At 35.9% G+C, this 17,458-nt stretch overlaps 2 protein-coding genes and 1 long non-coding RNA gene across 3 annotated transcripts in view; 2 read left to right on the top strand and 1 right to left on the bottom strand.

Annotated features, from left to right (window-relative positions):
• Positions 1–3,825, top strand: part of LOC123546853 (26S proteasome non-ATPase regulatory subunit 4-like) — a 29,537-nt gene extending 25,712 nt beyond the window's left edge. The window contains 2 exon segments of the mRNA XM_053550492.1: positions 2,184–2,272; positions 3,062–3,825. Coding sequence (XP_053406467.1) covers positions 2,184–2,272; positions 3,062–3,229 — 257 coding nt within the window. The 3' untranslated portion in view covers positions 3,230–3,825.
• Positions 3,826–4,603: 778 nt separating this feature from the next.
• On the top strand, positions 4,604–8,514 carry LOC128559452 (uncharacterized). The gene is made up of 2 exons (XR_008372377.1): positions 4,604–5,464; positions 6,498–8,514. It is a non-coding gene; the product is annotated as an uncharacterized LOC128559452 (long non-coding RNA).
• A 2,268-nt stretch (positions 8,515–10,782) lies between these two features.
• LOC123546855 (uncharacterized) lies at positions 10,783–15,127 on the bottom strand. Its single transcript, XM_045333469.2, has 4 exons — positions 14,970–15,127; positions 12,582–13,573; positions 12,056–12,307; positions 10,783–11,308 (listed from the first exon to the last, which is right to left on the bottom strand). The coding sequence occupies exons 2-4, from the start codon at positions 13,566–13,568 to the stop codon at positions 10,919–10,921; spliced, it is 1,629 nt and encodes a 542-aa protein (XP_045189404.1). The 5' UTR covers positions 13,569–13,573; positions 14,970–15,127; the 3' UTR covers positions 10,783–10,918.
• Positions 15,128–17,458: the final 2,331 nt, after the last annotated feature.

Below are 17,458 nucleotides of genomic sequence, written 5' to 3' on the forward strand. Positions count from 1 at the left end.
ACCTGTATGAAAATTGGTCTGAATGTTCATCTTGATGATATCTAGGTCACATTCAAAACTGGGTCAACTGCGGTCAAAAACTAGGTCAGTAGGTCTAAAAATAAAAAAACCTTGTGACCTCTCTAGAGGCCATACTTGTGAATGGATCTTCATGAAAATTGGTCAGAATATTCATCTTGATGATATCTAGGTCAAGTTTGAAACTGGGTCATATGCCTTAAAAAACTAGGTCAGTAGGTCAAATAATAAAAAAACCTTGTGACCTCTCTAGAGGCCATACTTTTCATGGGATCTGTATGAAAGTTGGTCTGAATGTTCATCTTGATGATATCTAGGTCAAGTTTGAAACTGGGTCAACTGCGGTAAAAAACTAGGTTAGTAGGTCTAAAATTATTAAAATCTTTTGACCTCTCTAGAGGCCATATTTTTCAATGGATCTTCATGAAAATTGATCTGAATGTTCACCTTGATGATATCTAGGTCAGTTTCGAAACCGGGTCACGTGCGGTCAAAAACTAGGCCAGTAGGTATAAAGATAGAAAAACCTTGTGACCTCTCTAGAGGCCATATTTTTCACGAGATCTTCATGAAAATTAGTGAGAATGTTCACCTTGATGATATCTAGGTAAAGTTCAAACCAGGTCAATAGGTCAAATAATAGAAAAACCTTGTTACCTCTCTAGAGACCATATTTTTCAATGGATCTTCATGAAAATTGGACAGAATTTTTATCTTGATAATACCTAGGTCAAGTTCAAAACTAGGTCACTATGTCAAATAATAGAAAAAACGATGTCATACTCAAAACTGGGTCATGTGGGAAGAGGTGAGCGATTCAGGACCATCATGGTCCTCTTGTTTAATCTTCTTGTCCTTAAGTGCAATGATGATAGGTGAGCGATACAGGGCCATTATGGCCCTCTTGTTTAAGATACAGCCTTGAAATTTTGATGACATATACAGTTTTGCACACAAATGGTAAAACTGAATTTCATTGACCATGAATGTGACCTACTGACTTTCATAATATTTTATCATCAGTTTGACATTTGAAACATGTAGCTCGTATTACTCAGGTGAGCGATCCAGGGTCATCATGACCCTCTTGTTATGAAAAAATACTGTCCAAAACTCACAGTTACTCTTTATTAACTAGTTGAATAAACATTTCTTTGAACTTGGAAATTTTTTAAATGAATTGAGAGGCATACCCCTTTGATATGAAAGAAATCAAAGAATGTATCTCAAGTTTAATATGAGACAAGAAAAATTTTCATAGATTTGAGGTAGAACCATTCATGAAAATAGATCTGGAAATGGTAATAATAACCTTCTTTTGTTACTTTTCATGGGCATTTGCATTTTTGAGGATCTCTACTTTTGAAAATAATGGTAATTTAATATATTCATTGGAATTAAGTTTCCAGGATTGACTGAACCACGAATTCCACAGAAGTAGTCCTCAAAGAATATTTATGATTTTATATTATTTAAGAGATTCTTTTTTGTTATGTTTTAGCTTGACCATTCAAAGATCGATGATGGCTATTTTACTCACCCGGCGTCGGCATCGGTGTTGCATTTCAGATTATATGAGTGGGCATCAGAGTTGCATTTCAGATTAAAGTCTGCATCAGTGTTGCATTTCAGATTAAAGTCGCCATCGGTATTGCATTTCAGACTAAAGTCCCCATCGGTATTGCATTTCAGACTAAAGTTGGCATCAGCATTGTATTTCAGATTAAAGTTGGCATCAGTATTGCTGTTCAGATTAAAGTCGGCATCGTTGTTGCATTTCAGATTAAAGTCGGCATCAGTGTTGCTTTTTAGATTAAAGTTGCATAAAAGTAAGATTCTCAGTATCCTATATTTTCTGCCCATATTCTCATCAAACATAGCATATTTATTGGTCCTGGTAAGGTGCAGATATCTTGTGATTATGAATCAGGTATTCAAAAGGTCATGGTCACTTTTATTTTTGAGATAGATTTATTCTTGTTTGTATACACGACAGTATACTATAACATATAAAACACTATTCCTTTATAGCAAATGGTCTTGACATACAAAAGAAGATGCATAAGTCACTTTTACTTTCAGCCTTCTTTCTTTTATAGGAAAGGAAATACTTTTATTTTGTATTTTATGTAGATCTCCATGTATTTGATGTGTTTTTTTTTCAGCTGAGAATTCCAGTGTGAATACACCTGCACCTATGGAAACTGATGATACAGCACCTAGTACAGCTGCTAAATCAGAGTCAGAAAATAAGGTACAGAATAACTTCTATTAATGACTCATCCCAAGAGCAAGCATCTCTTGAGAGCAAACTCCTAACACCTCCCTAGATCGGACTCATAAAAGCAAACACCCCCCAGGACAAACAGCCCCCATGAGCAAAAGCCGACCAAGAGCAAACTTCTCTAGAGCAAACACCTCTCGGGACAAAAACACAAGAGCAAAGGCTTTTAAAAGGCAGATTTATTTTTTCTCATTTAATAAACTGCAAAGGGAGTTATCATTGCTGGATTAACGACTTCAGCAAATATTGTAATTTTCTCAGAGGTGCTCACTATAAAGAGGTTACACTGCATGTAGTATATCAGATAGCAAATAAGTTGCTGTCCTGCATTCAATTGTTCTGTGGTGTTTTGATGCAGAGTCCATACGGTCTTTGATTTTCTACAGCAGTTATTTCTAAGAAGAAGTCTGAAAACATTGTTTTGAAATAACTAGCACAAAAAATATAAAGATGAAATACCCTGCAACATTGCATCCATATTTGCTTAAATGCCTTTGGCAGCATATCACGTAACTGTTTATTTCTAAGGGAGGTAACTGTAGGACAGATTCTACTTTGTTGTTACACAAGGTTATCTCCAAAGATTCCTTCTAATTAATACTGATAAATTTAACATAGATAGTAAAGTCAAATAATTGCTAAAATTCTTCAAAACTAAATGGTGAACATAGAATCATATGATAACAGTTAAGAGGTTTGAAATATTGAGCATTTGGGAAAAAAAGAAATCAGTTATCATTATGTTAATTTGTTTTACAGGGTGAAGAGGACTATTCAGAAGTAATGAATGACCAAGAGTTTTTACAAAACGTATTGGAGAACCTGCCTGGAGTGGATCCTAACAGTGAAGCTATAAGAAATGCTATGAGTACATTAACTAAAGATTCTGCCAAAAAAGAGGATAAAAAAGATTCTGATAAAAAGTGAAATCGATTTGATATATGAAAACTCTTAATTTGAAACTCTTTGCTTTTTGTTTATATATAATTTTCAACAGCAAGTTTTCATTTCATTTAAATAGTGACATTAGCAATGGAAATATTAAGTATGTGATCACCAAGCATCAGCTGTAAAGTGTCAAAGGCTTGGCCTTATTTTCATTGAGGGATACAGTAGTATTTTCAGTCTTGTTCAGTTTTCAGCATCTTTAAATTGACTTGGTGCTTGTGTATGACAGAACTTTGCTAAGATAAGTAACATGATTACTATTGTACTGCATTACAAATTTATCATAAATTATTGTTAATGTATATGGTATCTCCCTTTTTCCTTAGATCCTTCCTTAGTAAGTTTGCCTCACAGACAACTGCTAAACATACAACATGGGTTCTTTGATGTACTAGGTAACGAGCTCATAAATGTGACATTTTGTTCAAAGCACTGCAGGAATGTACTACATGTATTTGGTTTCTACATTCACATACATACTAAGTCATTTCGAAGTTGTTAAGTCCTCCAATAGCTATTCATAGTTAATGTTGAAATGTTGACACCCAACTATAAATAAAAATTTATATCTTGTACGAAGGTCTCCTATATTTAAAACGAGGTCAGAAACTTACCAGTGTAATAACAATATTATGTTGTGGCTTTATTTCATTTTCACGGTGTTAAACGTGCAATAACTCATTTTATCAGTGTTAAATTGACCTTTGGTCTTGGAGAAAAGTTCATACAAAACTAGGCTCTGTTGCAATAAATAAATTTTGAGCTACTTGAAATCAATTTCCAGCATTTCAAGTCCACAAGACTGTTTCTTAACATAGAATAATTGGCTGCTGGAGTTTTCGTGTAAAGGTATCTCTTCACATTGCAAAAATGTGAAAATCACTTGCTGTTCATTCTGATTTCAGCTCAACTGAACTTTGTTGAAGGTGAGCTATTTGTGTATGGATGCTACTGCATCCTACATCAACATTGTTTTGTCTCGCCCCCCCCCCCCCCCCCCACCTCCACTGGGGGAGACCGTCAGTCACACTATTTCCGATCAATAACTGGAGAATCATTTGACCGAGAACCTTCAAACTTCATAGGGTGGCAAAGCTTATGGAGGAGACGAACCCTATTGTTTTTAGGGTCACTCCATCAAAGGTCAAGGTCACAGGGGCTTGAATATGGAAAACAATGTCCGATCAATAACTTAAGAACCACTTGACCCAGAATGTGGAATTTACATAGAATTCCACATGATTTGCAGAGTAGATGACCACTATCAATTTTAGGGTCACTCTGTTAAAGGTCAAGGTCACAGGGGCCTGAACATGGAAAACCATTGCCGATCAATAGCTTAAGAACCACTGTATTAAAGGTCAAGGTCACAGTGGCCAGAACATCAGTAACTTGAGAAGCATTTGATCTAGAACCTTCAAACTTCATAAGATGATAGGACTTAGGGAGTAGATGACCCCTTTTGAATATTGGGGTCACTTGATCAAAGGTCAATGTCACAGGGGCCATCCGTCTGTCACACTATATTTTTGATCAATAACTGGAGAACCATTTGACCTAGAACCTTCAAACTTCATAGGATGGTAGGGCTTACAGAGTAGATTACCCCTATATTTTTTTGGGCTACTAGTTAAAAGGTCAGGGTCACAGGCTCATTGACATTCGCTTCTGTCCCCTATTGTCTTCTTGCCTATTACTATGCCAGGGGTGCAAGTTTTCCGGATTTCCGGTTTTTCGAGGGTCCGAGAGATCATTTTTCCAAATCGTGTAAATCCGTTGAGAAATTGGGGGGGGGATGGACGCGAGACCACGAAGACAGAAACTGACCGTTTCGCGGAGGTGCAAGTGCAGGAGCAGTTGCCGTTCGTTGCAAGGGAAACAACCATTTTGCGACTTCCCGTACACCGTTCTCGCGCGCGCACTCTTCAAAAATCCCAAAACGCATAATATTTGTTCGAAAATATCCAATATATGCAATTTCTACGGCCCGGTACGGACATGAAAGTGTTGGACAAGGAGTGTAAAAATAAAGTAGAGATGGAATTGGATGAATTAGAAGGACTCGTCTGGCAACAAATACGAGAGTTGGTTGAAAAAAACAACAACAGACCTTCCAGCCGTAATATGGAAAAACGATGATCAGTCGTCGGGGAAAAAAGGCAGTGAAGAATCATTCAAAGGATAAAGCACACCAAAACTGTAAAAACTATTCAGGTATGTGCATTTTATTGCATTATTTCCCAGTCTTTTTGTATCGTAGTTGAAGCAAGTGGTTAGTTAGGTTTTGGGTACAAATGTCACCCCACCAACTTGTTTTTCTTCTCTTGTCCAAACTTTTATGGCTTGGGTGAAAGGGTTGGGGGTTGAGATGTGCTGGCATGGCCCATGGGGAACCTCTGCCCAATTTTTTCAGAGAGCTGGACTTGAGTTTTTTTTTGGTGGGGACAGGAATAAATATATATTTATGTCCCGGGGGGGGGGGGGGGTTCCAAAATATGCTGCTTTATCCTTGATTCGAGCCTCTTAAATCTTTTAGGGTTGTGTATATTTTTGTAAACCTGTTCAATTAAATATTTTTTGTTTTTTGGTACAAAAATATTTGCATTTAACAATAGACAATAAGAATTACAATGTTATCGTCTTTTATATGAACATTTTTGCAAGAAACTGAAGAAGGTCAAACTCCACATCATTTTAAAACTTTCTCATTGATTCGAGCCCTTTGTCTGGTAGGTCAATAAGTGTTAAGGTTTGCACAGTCTATTTCCATTTATAAAGCAAATGTCTATAAAGATTGACTTCTTTTTCAGTTGTTAAAACAGTCAAATTATGCTCAGGACGCTTTTAATTTGAAATTTTGGGTCACAATATTGCCCACTGTGTAATTTCCTTTTGAAATAAATAATTTTTTATGTAAAATATTAAGAGGTATTTACTCAATTTTCCAGTGGTTTCATGACTAATATTTTACAAGGCATTTTAAAATGTAAATGACACAAGTTTCTGATGGAAGAACATGCTGCTTGGGCATGAATTTTACTAAAACACAAGAGAAAGCTCGAATCTACGAGAAACAGGCATATTAGATGTGTACATGCTCATTTTACCTTCAACATTCATTATTTTACATTTCATTTTTAGTTTGCATTGTAACATAACCGATAAATATCAAAATGTAAAAATATGTCAGGTCTTATTTATAGGACCATTTTTAACACAGCTTGATTTTTCAATGATCCTTTTTCAGGTACTTCCTGGCTGTAGATTCTCGTTTAGAGTCAATGCAGGAGAGAATCCTTACTACAGCAGTTGTAAGTGAACATTGTCTGCCTTTCTCTCTGGCAGGTGACATCATAGATCTAGTGAAATGACTTGCTGAAGACAAGGTAGCACTAGATAAAATAAAATTTTTTTATCCAGGACCAGTGCAGCTTATATGTGAATACTCATAAGGAAAATTTTGTGTCACTGAACATTGATGAGGCAACTAATAGAAATATTGACACAGTGCTTAACATTATAGTGCAGTATTATGATGAAGAGTCAAACAAAGTTGTATTTGACCACTTAGGTTCAAGAATTCCGAATGTTGCTGCAGCTGCTGAAATTGTGAAGTCTATAGAAAGTGTTCTGTTAGATTATGAAATAAAGTGGACACAAGTTGTAAATGTTTTGATGGACAACTGTAGCATCATGAGGGGAGTGAAAGGAGGAGTTGGGGAAAATTGATTGTCTTCTTGATGTTAGTGGGGACACGGTTTACATGATAAGCAATGTGGCCAAAACATTGATGAAAAATGTAGACAGTGTTCTTCAGAGTATTTGCTTTGACCAATACTATGAGGTAGAGAAGTCCTCAAAAGTGAAGGAAATTTTAAATGAAAGGATGACTTTGATGAATGCTGAAATATCCAAGCATCTTACTAGACCAATCAGCAGCGGATTTCTCCAGATGTACAATGTCACCTCAAGGCTGGTAGAAGTGTTTTGACTACCTAACTGTTTATTACGCAGCATTTCTCACTGACTGGTATTATAAGTGAACTATAGTTAAAACCTATTAAGATTATTATTACACCCCTGTTAGGACTTTTAATACACCAATCCTACCATGTAATTTTCACAGTCATTAATTAATTTATAAATTAAAGAAATGTGTTACTTGAATTAATGGCATTTCTAATAAAAAAAGTAAATAAAAACCTTTGTATAGATGTTCTTGAAATATTTTGTTATTGTTATAAGTGACATAATCTAATATCTTGCTAGATTCAATAGTATTAGAAATTTTAAGATGAAATACTCTGTGTAGATACACTCCTAGAAGAACCTCAAAAAATGATTTGTATGACTCTGAAATTACTAAAATTTCACAGCTTCCGGGTGCCTCCGGCCCCCTGGACCCCTGGCCAGGGCTTTGCCCTGGACCCACCGGGGCCCCATGCGGCCCCCTGGCCCCCAGCAATATTTTCAGGTTTTTCAAAATTTTATACTTGAACCCCTGCAGTATGCACTGGGGGAGACATGTGCTTTTCTACAAAAGCATCTTCTGGTTACTTAATCATCTCTTTTTGAAACAACTGGTCAGAATTACCTGAAACTTATTTCCTAATTTCTTTGTTTGGATCTCCCTCAGATTTGTTCAGTGGTTCCACTAGACCTTTTAGGGGACACCTGGTCCCAATTTCACGAAAAAATCTTAAGTAATTGCTTAGCTAAGTCTGTTATTTCAAATGCTTGTTTTTGCCTGTTATGCGTCTTCAATGTTTACTTTTTCATCTATATGAGAACAGGATATGACTATTTCATAGATCAAAGCACAATTCTGAATTTTACAGGAAACAAAGTATAGAAATAAAAAAATATACTTGAGCAAATACTATAGTGCTTAAATAGAAATATCATATTTGGACGACTGAAATAAGTAGTGCATACTAATACTACTAATTTGCTACAGGAAAAAAATCAACATTAAATAACAATAACTTACGCAATAGCACAATTTTCAAATAACAGACTTAACCAAGTAATTTTTCCCCCTGAAATTGGCGCTAAGCTAAAAGTAGAAAAAAAGCATTTATACACCTTCTCAGGAACCACTTGATTGATCTTCATCAAACTTGGTCTGTTGCATCCTTGCATGGACCTCTTTCAAGTTTGTTCAAATAGTTCTGCTTGACCCCTAGGGCCATCATAGCAAAAAGTGTAAAATCTGTATATTATTATTATATGTGAATATTCAACAGAATAGTAGCTAGTCTTAATAGTCTGTGTTTTATTATACCCCTCTCAAAGAAGGGGTACATTGTCAAAAGGTCAAGACAAGGGTGATTAAAAGTAAAGGTCATGGTTGTCTTGAGACTGAAGATGATTTCTGCTCAATTCAGTTCTCAAACTTTGCAGGCTGTTTGACAGTGGTCAGTAGATGACTTCTGTCATTTTAAGGTCAAGGTCACATTAAGCTGTAGATGAAACTGCTTTATGCTTAGTATCTAAAAAACCATTGTGCCTGCTGCCTTCATACTCGACATTATGATTGTCTGAGGTCAGTAGATGACCTCAAGACACTTGCACTTTACTGGTACGCTCTTTCAATAAATACTCTCTCTATTTTTATGGGGGCTACCACCCAAACACCCCCATTTTCCTTTTTAGCTCACCTGAGTAATGCTCAGGTGAGTGATTGTGATCACTCTATGTCCGGCGTCCATGGTCTGTCGTCCGTCAACATTTGACTTGTGTATGCCATAGAGGCTGAATTTTTCAACTGATCTTCATGAAATTTTGTCAGAATGATTACCTTGATGAAATCTAGGCTAAGTTCGAAAATGGGTCATCTGGGGTCAAAAACTAGGTCACTAGTTCAGATCAAAGGAAAACCTTGTGTATGCAATAGAGGCTGTATTTTTCAACTGATCTTCATGAAATTTTGTCAGAATGATTACCTTGATGAAATCTAGGCTAAGTTCGAAAATGGGTCATTTGGGGTCAAAAACTAGGTCACTAGCTCAAATCGAAGGAAAACCTTGTGTATGCGATGGAGGCTGTATTTTTCAACTGATCTTCATGAAATTTTGTCAGAATGATAACCTTGATAAAATCTAGGCCAAGTTCGAAAATGGGTCATCTTGGATCAAAAGTTGGGTCACTAGGTCAAATCAAAGAAAAACCTTGTGTATGCGATAGAGGCTGTATTTTTCAATTGAGCTTCATGAATTTTGGTCAGAATGATAACCTTGATGATATCTAGGCCAAGATCAAAAATGGGTCATCTGGGGTCAAAACCTAGGTCACTAGGTCAAATCAAAATAAAACCTTGTGTATGCGATAGAGGCTGTGTTTTTCAACTGATCTTCATGAAGTTTTGTCAGAATGATTACCTTGATAAAATCTAGGCCAAGTTCGAAAATGGGTCATCTGGGATCAAAAACCATGTCACTAGGTCAAATCAAAGAAAAACCTTGTGTATGCGATAGAAGCTGTATTTTTCAATTGATCTTCATGAATTTTGGTCAGAATGATTGCCTTGATGAAATCTAGGTCAGCTTTGAATATGGGTCATCTTGGGTCAAAAACTAGGACACTAGGTCAAATCAAAGAAAAACCTTATGTATGCAATAGGGGCTGCATATTACACAGGATCTTCATGAAATTTATTTAATCAGAATGTTTGTTTGGATGAAATCAAGGTCGAGATTGAATATGGGTCATCTAGGGTCAAAAACTAGGTCACCCGGTCAAATTAAAGAAAAACCTTGTGTATGCAATACGGGCTGCATTTTACACTGGATATTCATAAAATTTAGTCAGAATGATCGCCTTGCTGAAATCTAGGCCAAGGTCAAATATGGGTCATCTGGGAAACATGTTTACACTGTTATGATGTGTTTCTCCGGTGAGTGACCTAGGGCCATTTCTTGTTTGTTTATTGAATAGATTATTTTAGCTGAGAGTTAACCATATTACCCAAATTGTACTGATCCACAAAACAAGCATGTATTTTTGTCGTATATTCCAAACTCACTAATGCCTATAATAGTATGTTTCCATTATTGCTTCATGGTAAATGGTAACTTGTTACCATCCTTTCTGGTGTGTTAGCGCTGAAGTCCTCGTCTTCAGTGAAGACGATGTCAATGTTCTCTAAAGGTAATCTTTATTTAACGTCACATACGATCAACAGACAAGCTCTTGATAATGGAAACAACAAGTCGGACAATTACCAGGTCCTGGTACTGAGTGCAAAAGGATCTACCAGTACCAGATATCACATCTATGGTATAATGCGGCCAAGGATCGAACTTCCGACCTGCTTTCAAAGGGGACACTACCACTGAGATGTCGTTCATCACCTTTCTCTGGTTCATGTGAGGAAGTTGAGGTTGATGTGGAACATTTGAATGGTTAACGGCGCTGACGTTAATAATTCAGCATATAAAAATTAAGAACACTTAAGAGAGTGGTAGTTTGAGAAACTGGTCCTGAAAGAAATTTTACTTGTATGAAAATAGTTCAAATGGATGGAAAGAAGATTTACCTATGAAACTATTTAATTTTCCGGAAAGCTTATGCCTGTGTTAACATATTTTAGTACATGTTTTTTTGCTAACAATTAACAAATAAATATTTAATGCTTCAAATGCTAACAACTCGGTTAGTGAATATAAATCATGTGTCCTCAACACTTAGATTGCTGCTTGATCTTGAAACGTTTCCACTTCTATTCATCAGTGATCTCAAATAGTCCACAAGTCCGCTAAGTTGGTAATACTCTGCCTCGTTTAAAAGCTCGCCCCATAAAACATCGTTGCTAGGCAACGTCCCTTCTTTTAAACACCCGTCTCTTAGGTAGTTAAGAATGTAGCGAAAATGTGCGCCGTCACGATCTATAAAGTAACTTCCGTCACTCTCCTGACGTAACTTGTGACGTCCACTAAACATGGCGGCGAACATCGAATTCGGATCTTTCATTAGCGTAAGGAGAGAAGTGGTGAACTGTTGACCGCCAATATCGAGTTTAATTCTGTTTTCCTGTATTTTGTAAACCTCGGACATACGCTGCAAGTACAAAACAAATCATTATTACACAAATTATGTGAGTCGTCATGTTTAAAGGACCAACATTCAGAATGACATTATGTTCAATTCAAATTTCTTCCAAGTAAATTCGTAAATTTTCATACTTCACGAGTGCATTTGTAGCACTTTTATTTCAGGGCCAAATTACACGATATTTATTTTCTCCTACTAAAAACAATCTTCAAAAGGAAGAAATATATAAAGATTAAACGAGATTATTTTCATTTCACATGACGAACCACATTTATTTACTTTGTGTATGAAAGAAAATTTAGTGAAGTTTTTATGTATTCTAAACACAGTGAAAATTGTTTAACTTAGTTCATTGTAAAACTGTTAATGAATGACATATATGCCTATATGTAATTGTGATACCATTTAGAAATCAAGTCCACCATGAACAAGTGATAATACCTGCGGGAATGGGGCGGTAGGGGCGATCGAGGATCCTCACCGTTTAAGGGCTTGAAACCCCGTTTTAAATGTAAAATTCTTTTATGCAAGGAATCTATCCGACCAATTTGCGGAAAGTCGGTGCATCTCTACCCAACCGTATTGAAAACAATGCGGGGATCTGGGATTTTCCTCAACTGTAAGAAGCTAGAAAATCACTATATAACCTAAATTAATTCCCCAACAATCAAAGCGAGGTAACTGTTCGTTCAAAATCGTTACATCCGCTGATCGCTATTTCTGATTGATCATAAACTCATAAGTGCTACTTACTTTTAGTTCGGAGTCGAAAGTGTCTTTAGCTTTTTGAAAGTTAGCAAACTCTTTGTCTAACTCTTCTTTACGCCTTTTTGCCTGTTCCTCGAGCTCTGTTTTCTTCTGATCATACTCCTGATCTAGCTGTATTTCTTTCTGTTCGTACGTGAGCCTCCGTCTTGTGTACGCCTCGACCTCAAGTTCCAGATGGTCTCTTTGATCTTCGAGTTCATCTCTTACGTTATCAAGGTGAGCTTCCTTACTGGATACCTGAAATAAAAAGTTCTTTCTCATTATGCATGACGTAATAACTTCATAAAATAGTATCATTCTTTTGTTTATCAAAAGCTATTTATGCAATCTATAACTGCTTTACTCGCAAGTAGGAGCATATTTGAAATCATTTCGAGTCCGTTGTCGTGAGACCAATAAGCGTTTTTAGCACACATGTGGCACTCGAATCCCAGCCACTCAAATGAGCGGCATATAAAATTAGTACCTTATTCACTACACCGTTACCCAAGTCCTTTCTATTGAAAATTACCTTTCGTTCACGTTCACGCAGAATGGCGTCTCTTTCCTCCACATAGTCTTTCGCTTTCTGTACAAAACTTCCAAAGTTGATGTGAAGTCTGTCAATAAAATCTCTTCCGATGTGATCAATTTGATCGTGTATATCCAGCTCCCATGTACTTGTTACGTCCTCAAATATGTCATGATCGTATAGTACGCCTATCGGGACATCTTGTGTTTCTTTTGCGCCTTCCGGTGCATTTTTCCACTGCCCACTTGGGTCTAAAGCCTCAAGAGCGAAAAACGGCCTGATGAAGTCCGAATCAATATTCAATACTTTTCCAATCGCCTTATCTCGGACAAGCAACGGACGCCAACTTCCGTCTGTGTCGGGTTTTGCCCATAGGCGAGATTTAGTTGTAATTCCAATGTTATATAACTGACGCAGTTTCCATTCTATGTGTCCAACTTTTTCCATTTTGCTGAATTTTAAGTTATGAAAGTCCTCAACAGCAGATTTTGTCATCATCAGCTTACAGTTATTCAGATTATGTTCTATTTCCGGTGCACGCGAATAGTTGTACACAACGAGCTTTAGTGACTTATGTCCCTCCGCTATTCCATACCACTGCAATAACAACTTCCACGCATCTTCATGAACCATCTCCACCGTATGCGCGTAGTCCCTGCGTGATATAATAGGTCCCGGATGTACACGTTGGTGGTACATTTTTCTTGCATTCGGAACGCCGAGATACTTCTTTAGTTGTTCCAGCCATTCGGCCACCACTACGTACCAAAACTCGCCTTCCACCAGGCGCCGCTCGAACAAGCCCTCCAGAACAGCCCTCTGAGTGAGAGGGTCAGGAGTTGCAGTTCCGAGGTTCGACGCCATCTTGCTTGCACTAGAGAGCCTATGTACGCCCGACGTTTGTGGTAAACATCCGCCTTTCGGTGGCGACTGGCTCAAAGTGAGTGATGAAACATCGCTTGAAACCGTAGATTTGTTACTTGGCATATTTCCTAGAAAATAAATGATATATAACAGAATGCATTAGGGCGTATGTATTTTTGTTTCAGATAAAACATTTCTGCACTCTTTATCCTCCATATATATTTATCAGATCCTGGATTATTTTTGCGCCAAGAAATAATTCTGATGCTGCGCGGAACTCTTCTACGCAGAGGCATTTAATTTCTGCTTTGTTTATGTCCTATTTATAGATCAGACAGTGCACGTGCGTCTGTTTTTGTTTCTATTGCTGAATATATTGAACAGTAATTTCCGAAAGTGATATTGGAAAAAAATGATAAAAGAGTTGCCAAAAAATCAGACTACAGCAAGATTCTTTAGAGATCGTCTGCATTTTATAACGCAAGTTATGTTCGACTTTTAAAAGTTTTGATCGCTTTCCAATGCTTTTGAAAGACATATTTATGACCCCATAAATATAAGTTGGAGGAATATAACAGCTGGTAACAATTTGAACATTCGAATAAAGTCTACCATTTTTACTTTATTAACTTAAATTATTGTCTAAAATTCGCTTCCTCCACTTGATACAATAACTAATTAATGATAAGGCGTTCCCAGAATAACATTCTTTGAACCATTCAAATATAAAATGGGTCACATATTTTTTTCTAAACTTCAGTTATCAGATTTTTTAATACAGTAAAACCTGCATTAAGAACCCCTCCCCCCCCCCCCCCCCCCTCACAAATTAACAAAAAAGCGGTCTCTTCATAGACGTGACCTCTCGAGCATGTTGGACTATAGTGTATTTGTTGGTTAATAAATGGAAGCTATCTGTTATTACGTAGAAAAAAAAGTAAGTATTAATGCGGAAAAGAAAGAAGACCCGCTATTAAGTTTAAACGTCACCCCCGCTAAATATCAGTTGAAAAATGATGATATTCATCATGCTACACTAATCAGTATTTAAAATGATGAAAACCAGGGAAGAATTGCCAATAAAGTGCTTTAAGTGATTCCTCAACAATGTTTAAAGTGTTTCAGTAAAAGTCAAAGAAAGTCTGAAAGAATCATTTGAATCCATGCCATAAAAAAAAAATGAGTAAAATGATGAGGAAACTATATTAAGAAGATTTATTTTCAAATTCTTGAAGACTCGAATAAATATTCCTCCATCTTTTACTTTGCAATACTGGACGTTAAAATAGTTTATTATTTTCAATGGTCATCGGTACATTCCCATGGTGCTAAACTTTATATTGAAATCACTTACAATGTTGGTTTTTTTAATTATTTAAAATTAATACGTATTTCAAGAAAAACCTGAAACGCAAAATGAACGTTTTCGATAAAATTGGTAGAAAATTTATGCACGCGAGAATAATGTCAAAATTTGATATTTTTCAAAATGATTTAGCAATTATAACAAAATTAAAAACATACCTATCTTTTATATTTCAAATGATCCTTACAATTTTCCGAACAACCTGTCTTTTGTTTACATCCGGCACGTGCGATCCACTTTTATACCTGGCCGTCTTGCGCTGATTACATCACGCCGCTTTCTCCTTGTAAACATTGCAACAGGTAATACCCGACTTGGCACTCTGTAGACAGTTCTTAAAATATTCCCAATACATTCATTATATATTTAGATCATGCAAAGATAATTCAAGATAATACAAAGCGGAAGAACTACGCAGTTTTCTAAAACTTACTAAAAGCAAAATACACCTGTTGGACGGAACAAAGACTCCCGTCAGAGAAATATTATCAATATTCGATCATTTTACATTTCATATCATAGTTATAGATAGGTAAATGCCTTTTGAACTTTTATTTCTCGTATGCATTCTATGCATTTCTGTTCATTTTGTTTATGAGATAGGTTTGAGAAATGGGTGAACAATTTCATTTTGGCAAGAATGCTAAGGTGAATGACTGATGTTGGGAAGAAAATAAACAAAACAAATAAAGGGAAAGCACGGACAAATAACATAAAATACACTTCTTAACTTGAATTTGCTCCATAAGAGTGTTTCTGTGAGCTGAAATTCCTTAAGATGCTTGTGGCAGCTTGCCACAAACATGTGAACTTATAGCGAAATAAACCACTACAGCAAAATGTCATGCTATGTACCTAATTTTGGACATTTCATTTATAATATACATGTACATTATACAGGATTTTCTTTTCACAGTCTTCCCTTCTGCATGTTTGGACAAGTGAAATGTTGCGAATGATCAATGGTCATTTTTTTATTATCTTTATACCATTCTTAAACTGCTGTAAAAGCATATGTGGTTTGTGTTTTTCCTGTTCAATTTTCCTTTATGGCTTTTTCTTTTAATCTGCAGTAACGTGACTATCTTTCAAAATTGTTTGTACTACAGGTCTATTACGTGAAAGATCAGTAGATCTGCCTCTAATTAAGTCGCTTTAACACAAAAACCTTTTTAGTAACTAACATCTTTTTTTTCCTTCTAAAATTAGCATAAAATAAAAGGCAGACATAAATTATTTTGAAATGGTAAATAGACTAAATGATTCTCAAATGTCTTGAAATTTATTTTACAGTATCTACTACAATGTATCATAAGGAAACAAGTCAAATTTTACCGTCGAACGATTAACAATTTAACGTGTTCTCTTTTTTACCTGGTTACAAAATGACAAAGAAGCAATGAAAATGTACATTTAAATGACAAGACTTTTTTTAAATACATTCAGTTCGTTCTTTGTTGGGTTAGCCGTCACTCCGACACAATTATAGGTCATAGGCGACTTTCTAGCTTTTGACTGTAGAGAAAGACCGCATTATTTCATCACGGGCGGGAACATCGGTAGAACCACCGACCTTCTGTTATATAGCCAGCTGGATGGCTTCCTCACATGAATTTATTGTACACCCGAAGCGAGGTTGTGAACCCACAATGGCGAGGAGCAAATGCTCAGCGACATTAACCACTTTGCCACTGAGATTCATTATATTTAGTTCGTATTGAAAAGAATAAAAGTCAGATGAATAATAAAATTTAAAAGATCATTTAGACGCCTGGAAAAAGTAGAGTATTTGGTTGTTAATTTTTATATGATTGTGTGTGATATGTATTTCATATCTCTTTTATGCATATCAAATATACATGGACAATACACAGATAGATATATCAAATATAATCAGTTTGATATTAATACATTGCTATCCTAATTTTTGTAACAAGTTCAAATGTTTCACAAACTGTTATACATTATGCAAAGAGTGCATATCTTATATTGAAGTTAATTATTATTCGCAACGCAGTCAAATTGCGACTTCGTTCAGGATGATTTATTTAATTTATCAGTCTACAAAACCTCAAATGTGAATTTAACCTAATTTTATTTAAATATTTAAAGCTATTTCGCAATCAATTTCACTAGACTGTAGCATATTCACATTCACTTTTCGGTAGATAAACATCGTATGATAAAATCACGTGTTTTCTGTTTGTACGCGACACCCACATGTGAACTATTTTGCATTTGTGGGGTTTTACAAAAGTACGGCTATAGCTTAAATGTTTGTAAATGGGTTTTCTATACACATGTATTCCCGACACGTAGATAAAATCATATATTTTTTTTTATTTGTACTGGGCCATTTAGACTTTCTTTTTACAGCGGGATACCTATAAAATCAGCATGCACATTGAATTTTATGCTTATATATTAGCAATAAAATATGATTAAATCAAATGTATAGTAGGGACTTTCAGTTCAGCAATGTAGGGGTCAATGGGATTATCCCTGTAAATGTGTTACGACTATCACTGACGGTACTTATTCATCAGCTCTAAACATCCTTTGAAACGATTTTTCCTCTATGTTTGTAAATCGTGTTCGGATTTAAATGAAACTCGGCTACAAAAATGAAGAGCTACGTAATATTTTA

The sequence above is a fragment of the Mercenaria mercenaria genome, chromosome 9 (assembly GCF_021730395.1).
Source record: "Mercenaria mercenaria strain notata chromosome 9, MADL_Memer_1, whole genome shotgun sequence".
In the NCBI taxonomy this organism is placed as follows: Eukaryota; Metazoa; Mollusca; class Bivalvia; order Venerida; family Veneridae; genus Mercenaria; species Mercenaria mercenaria.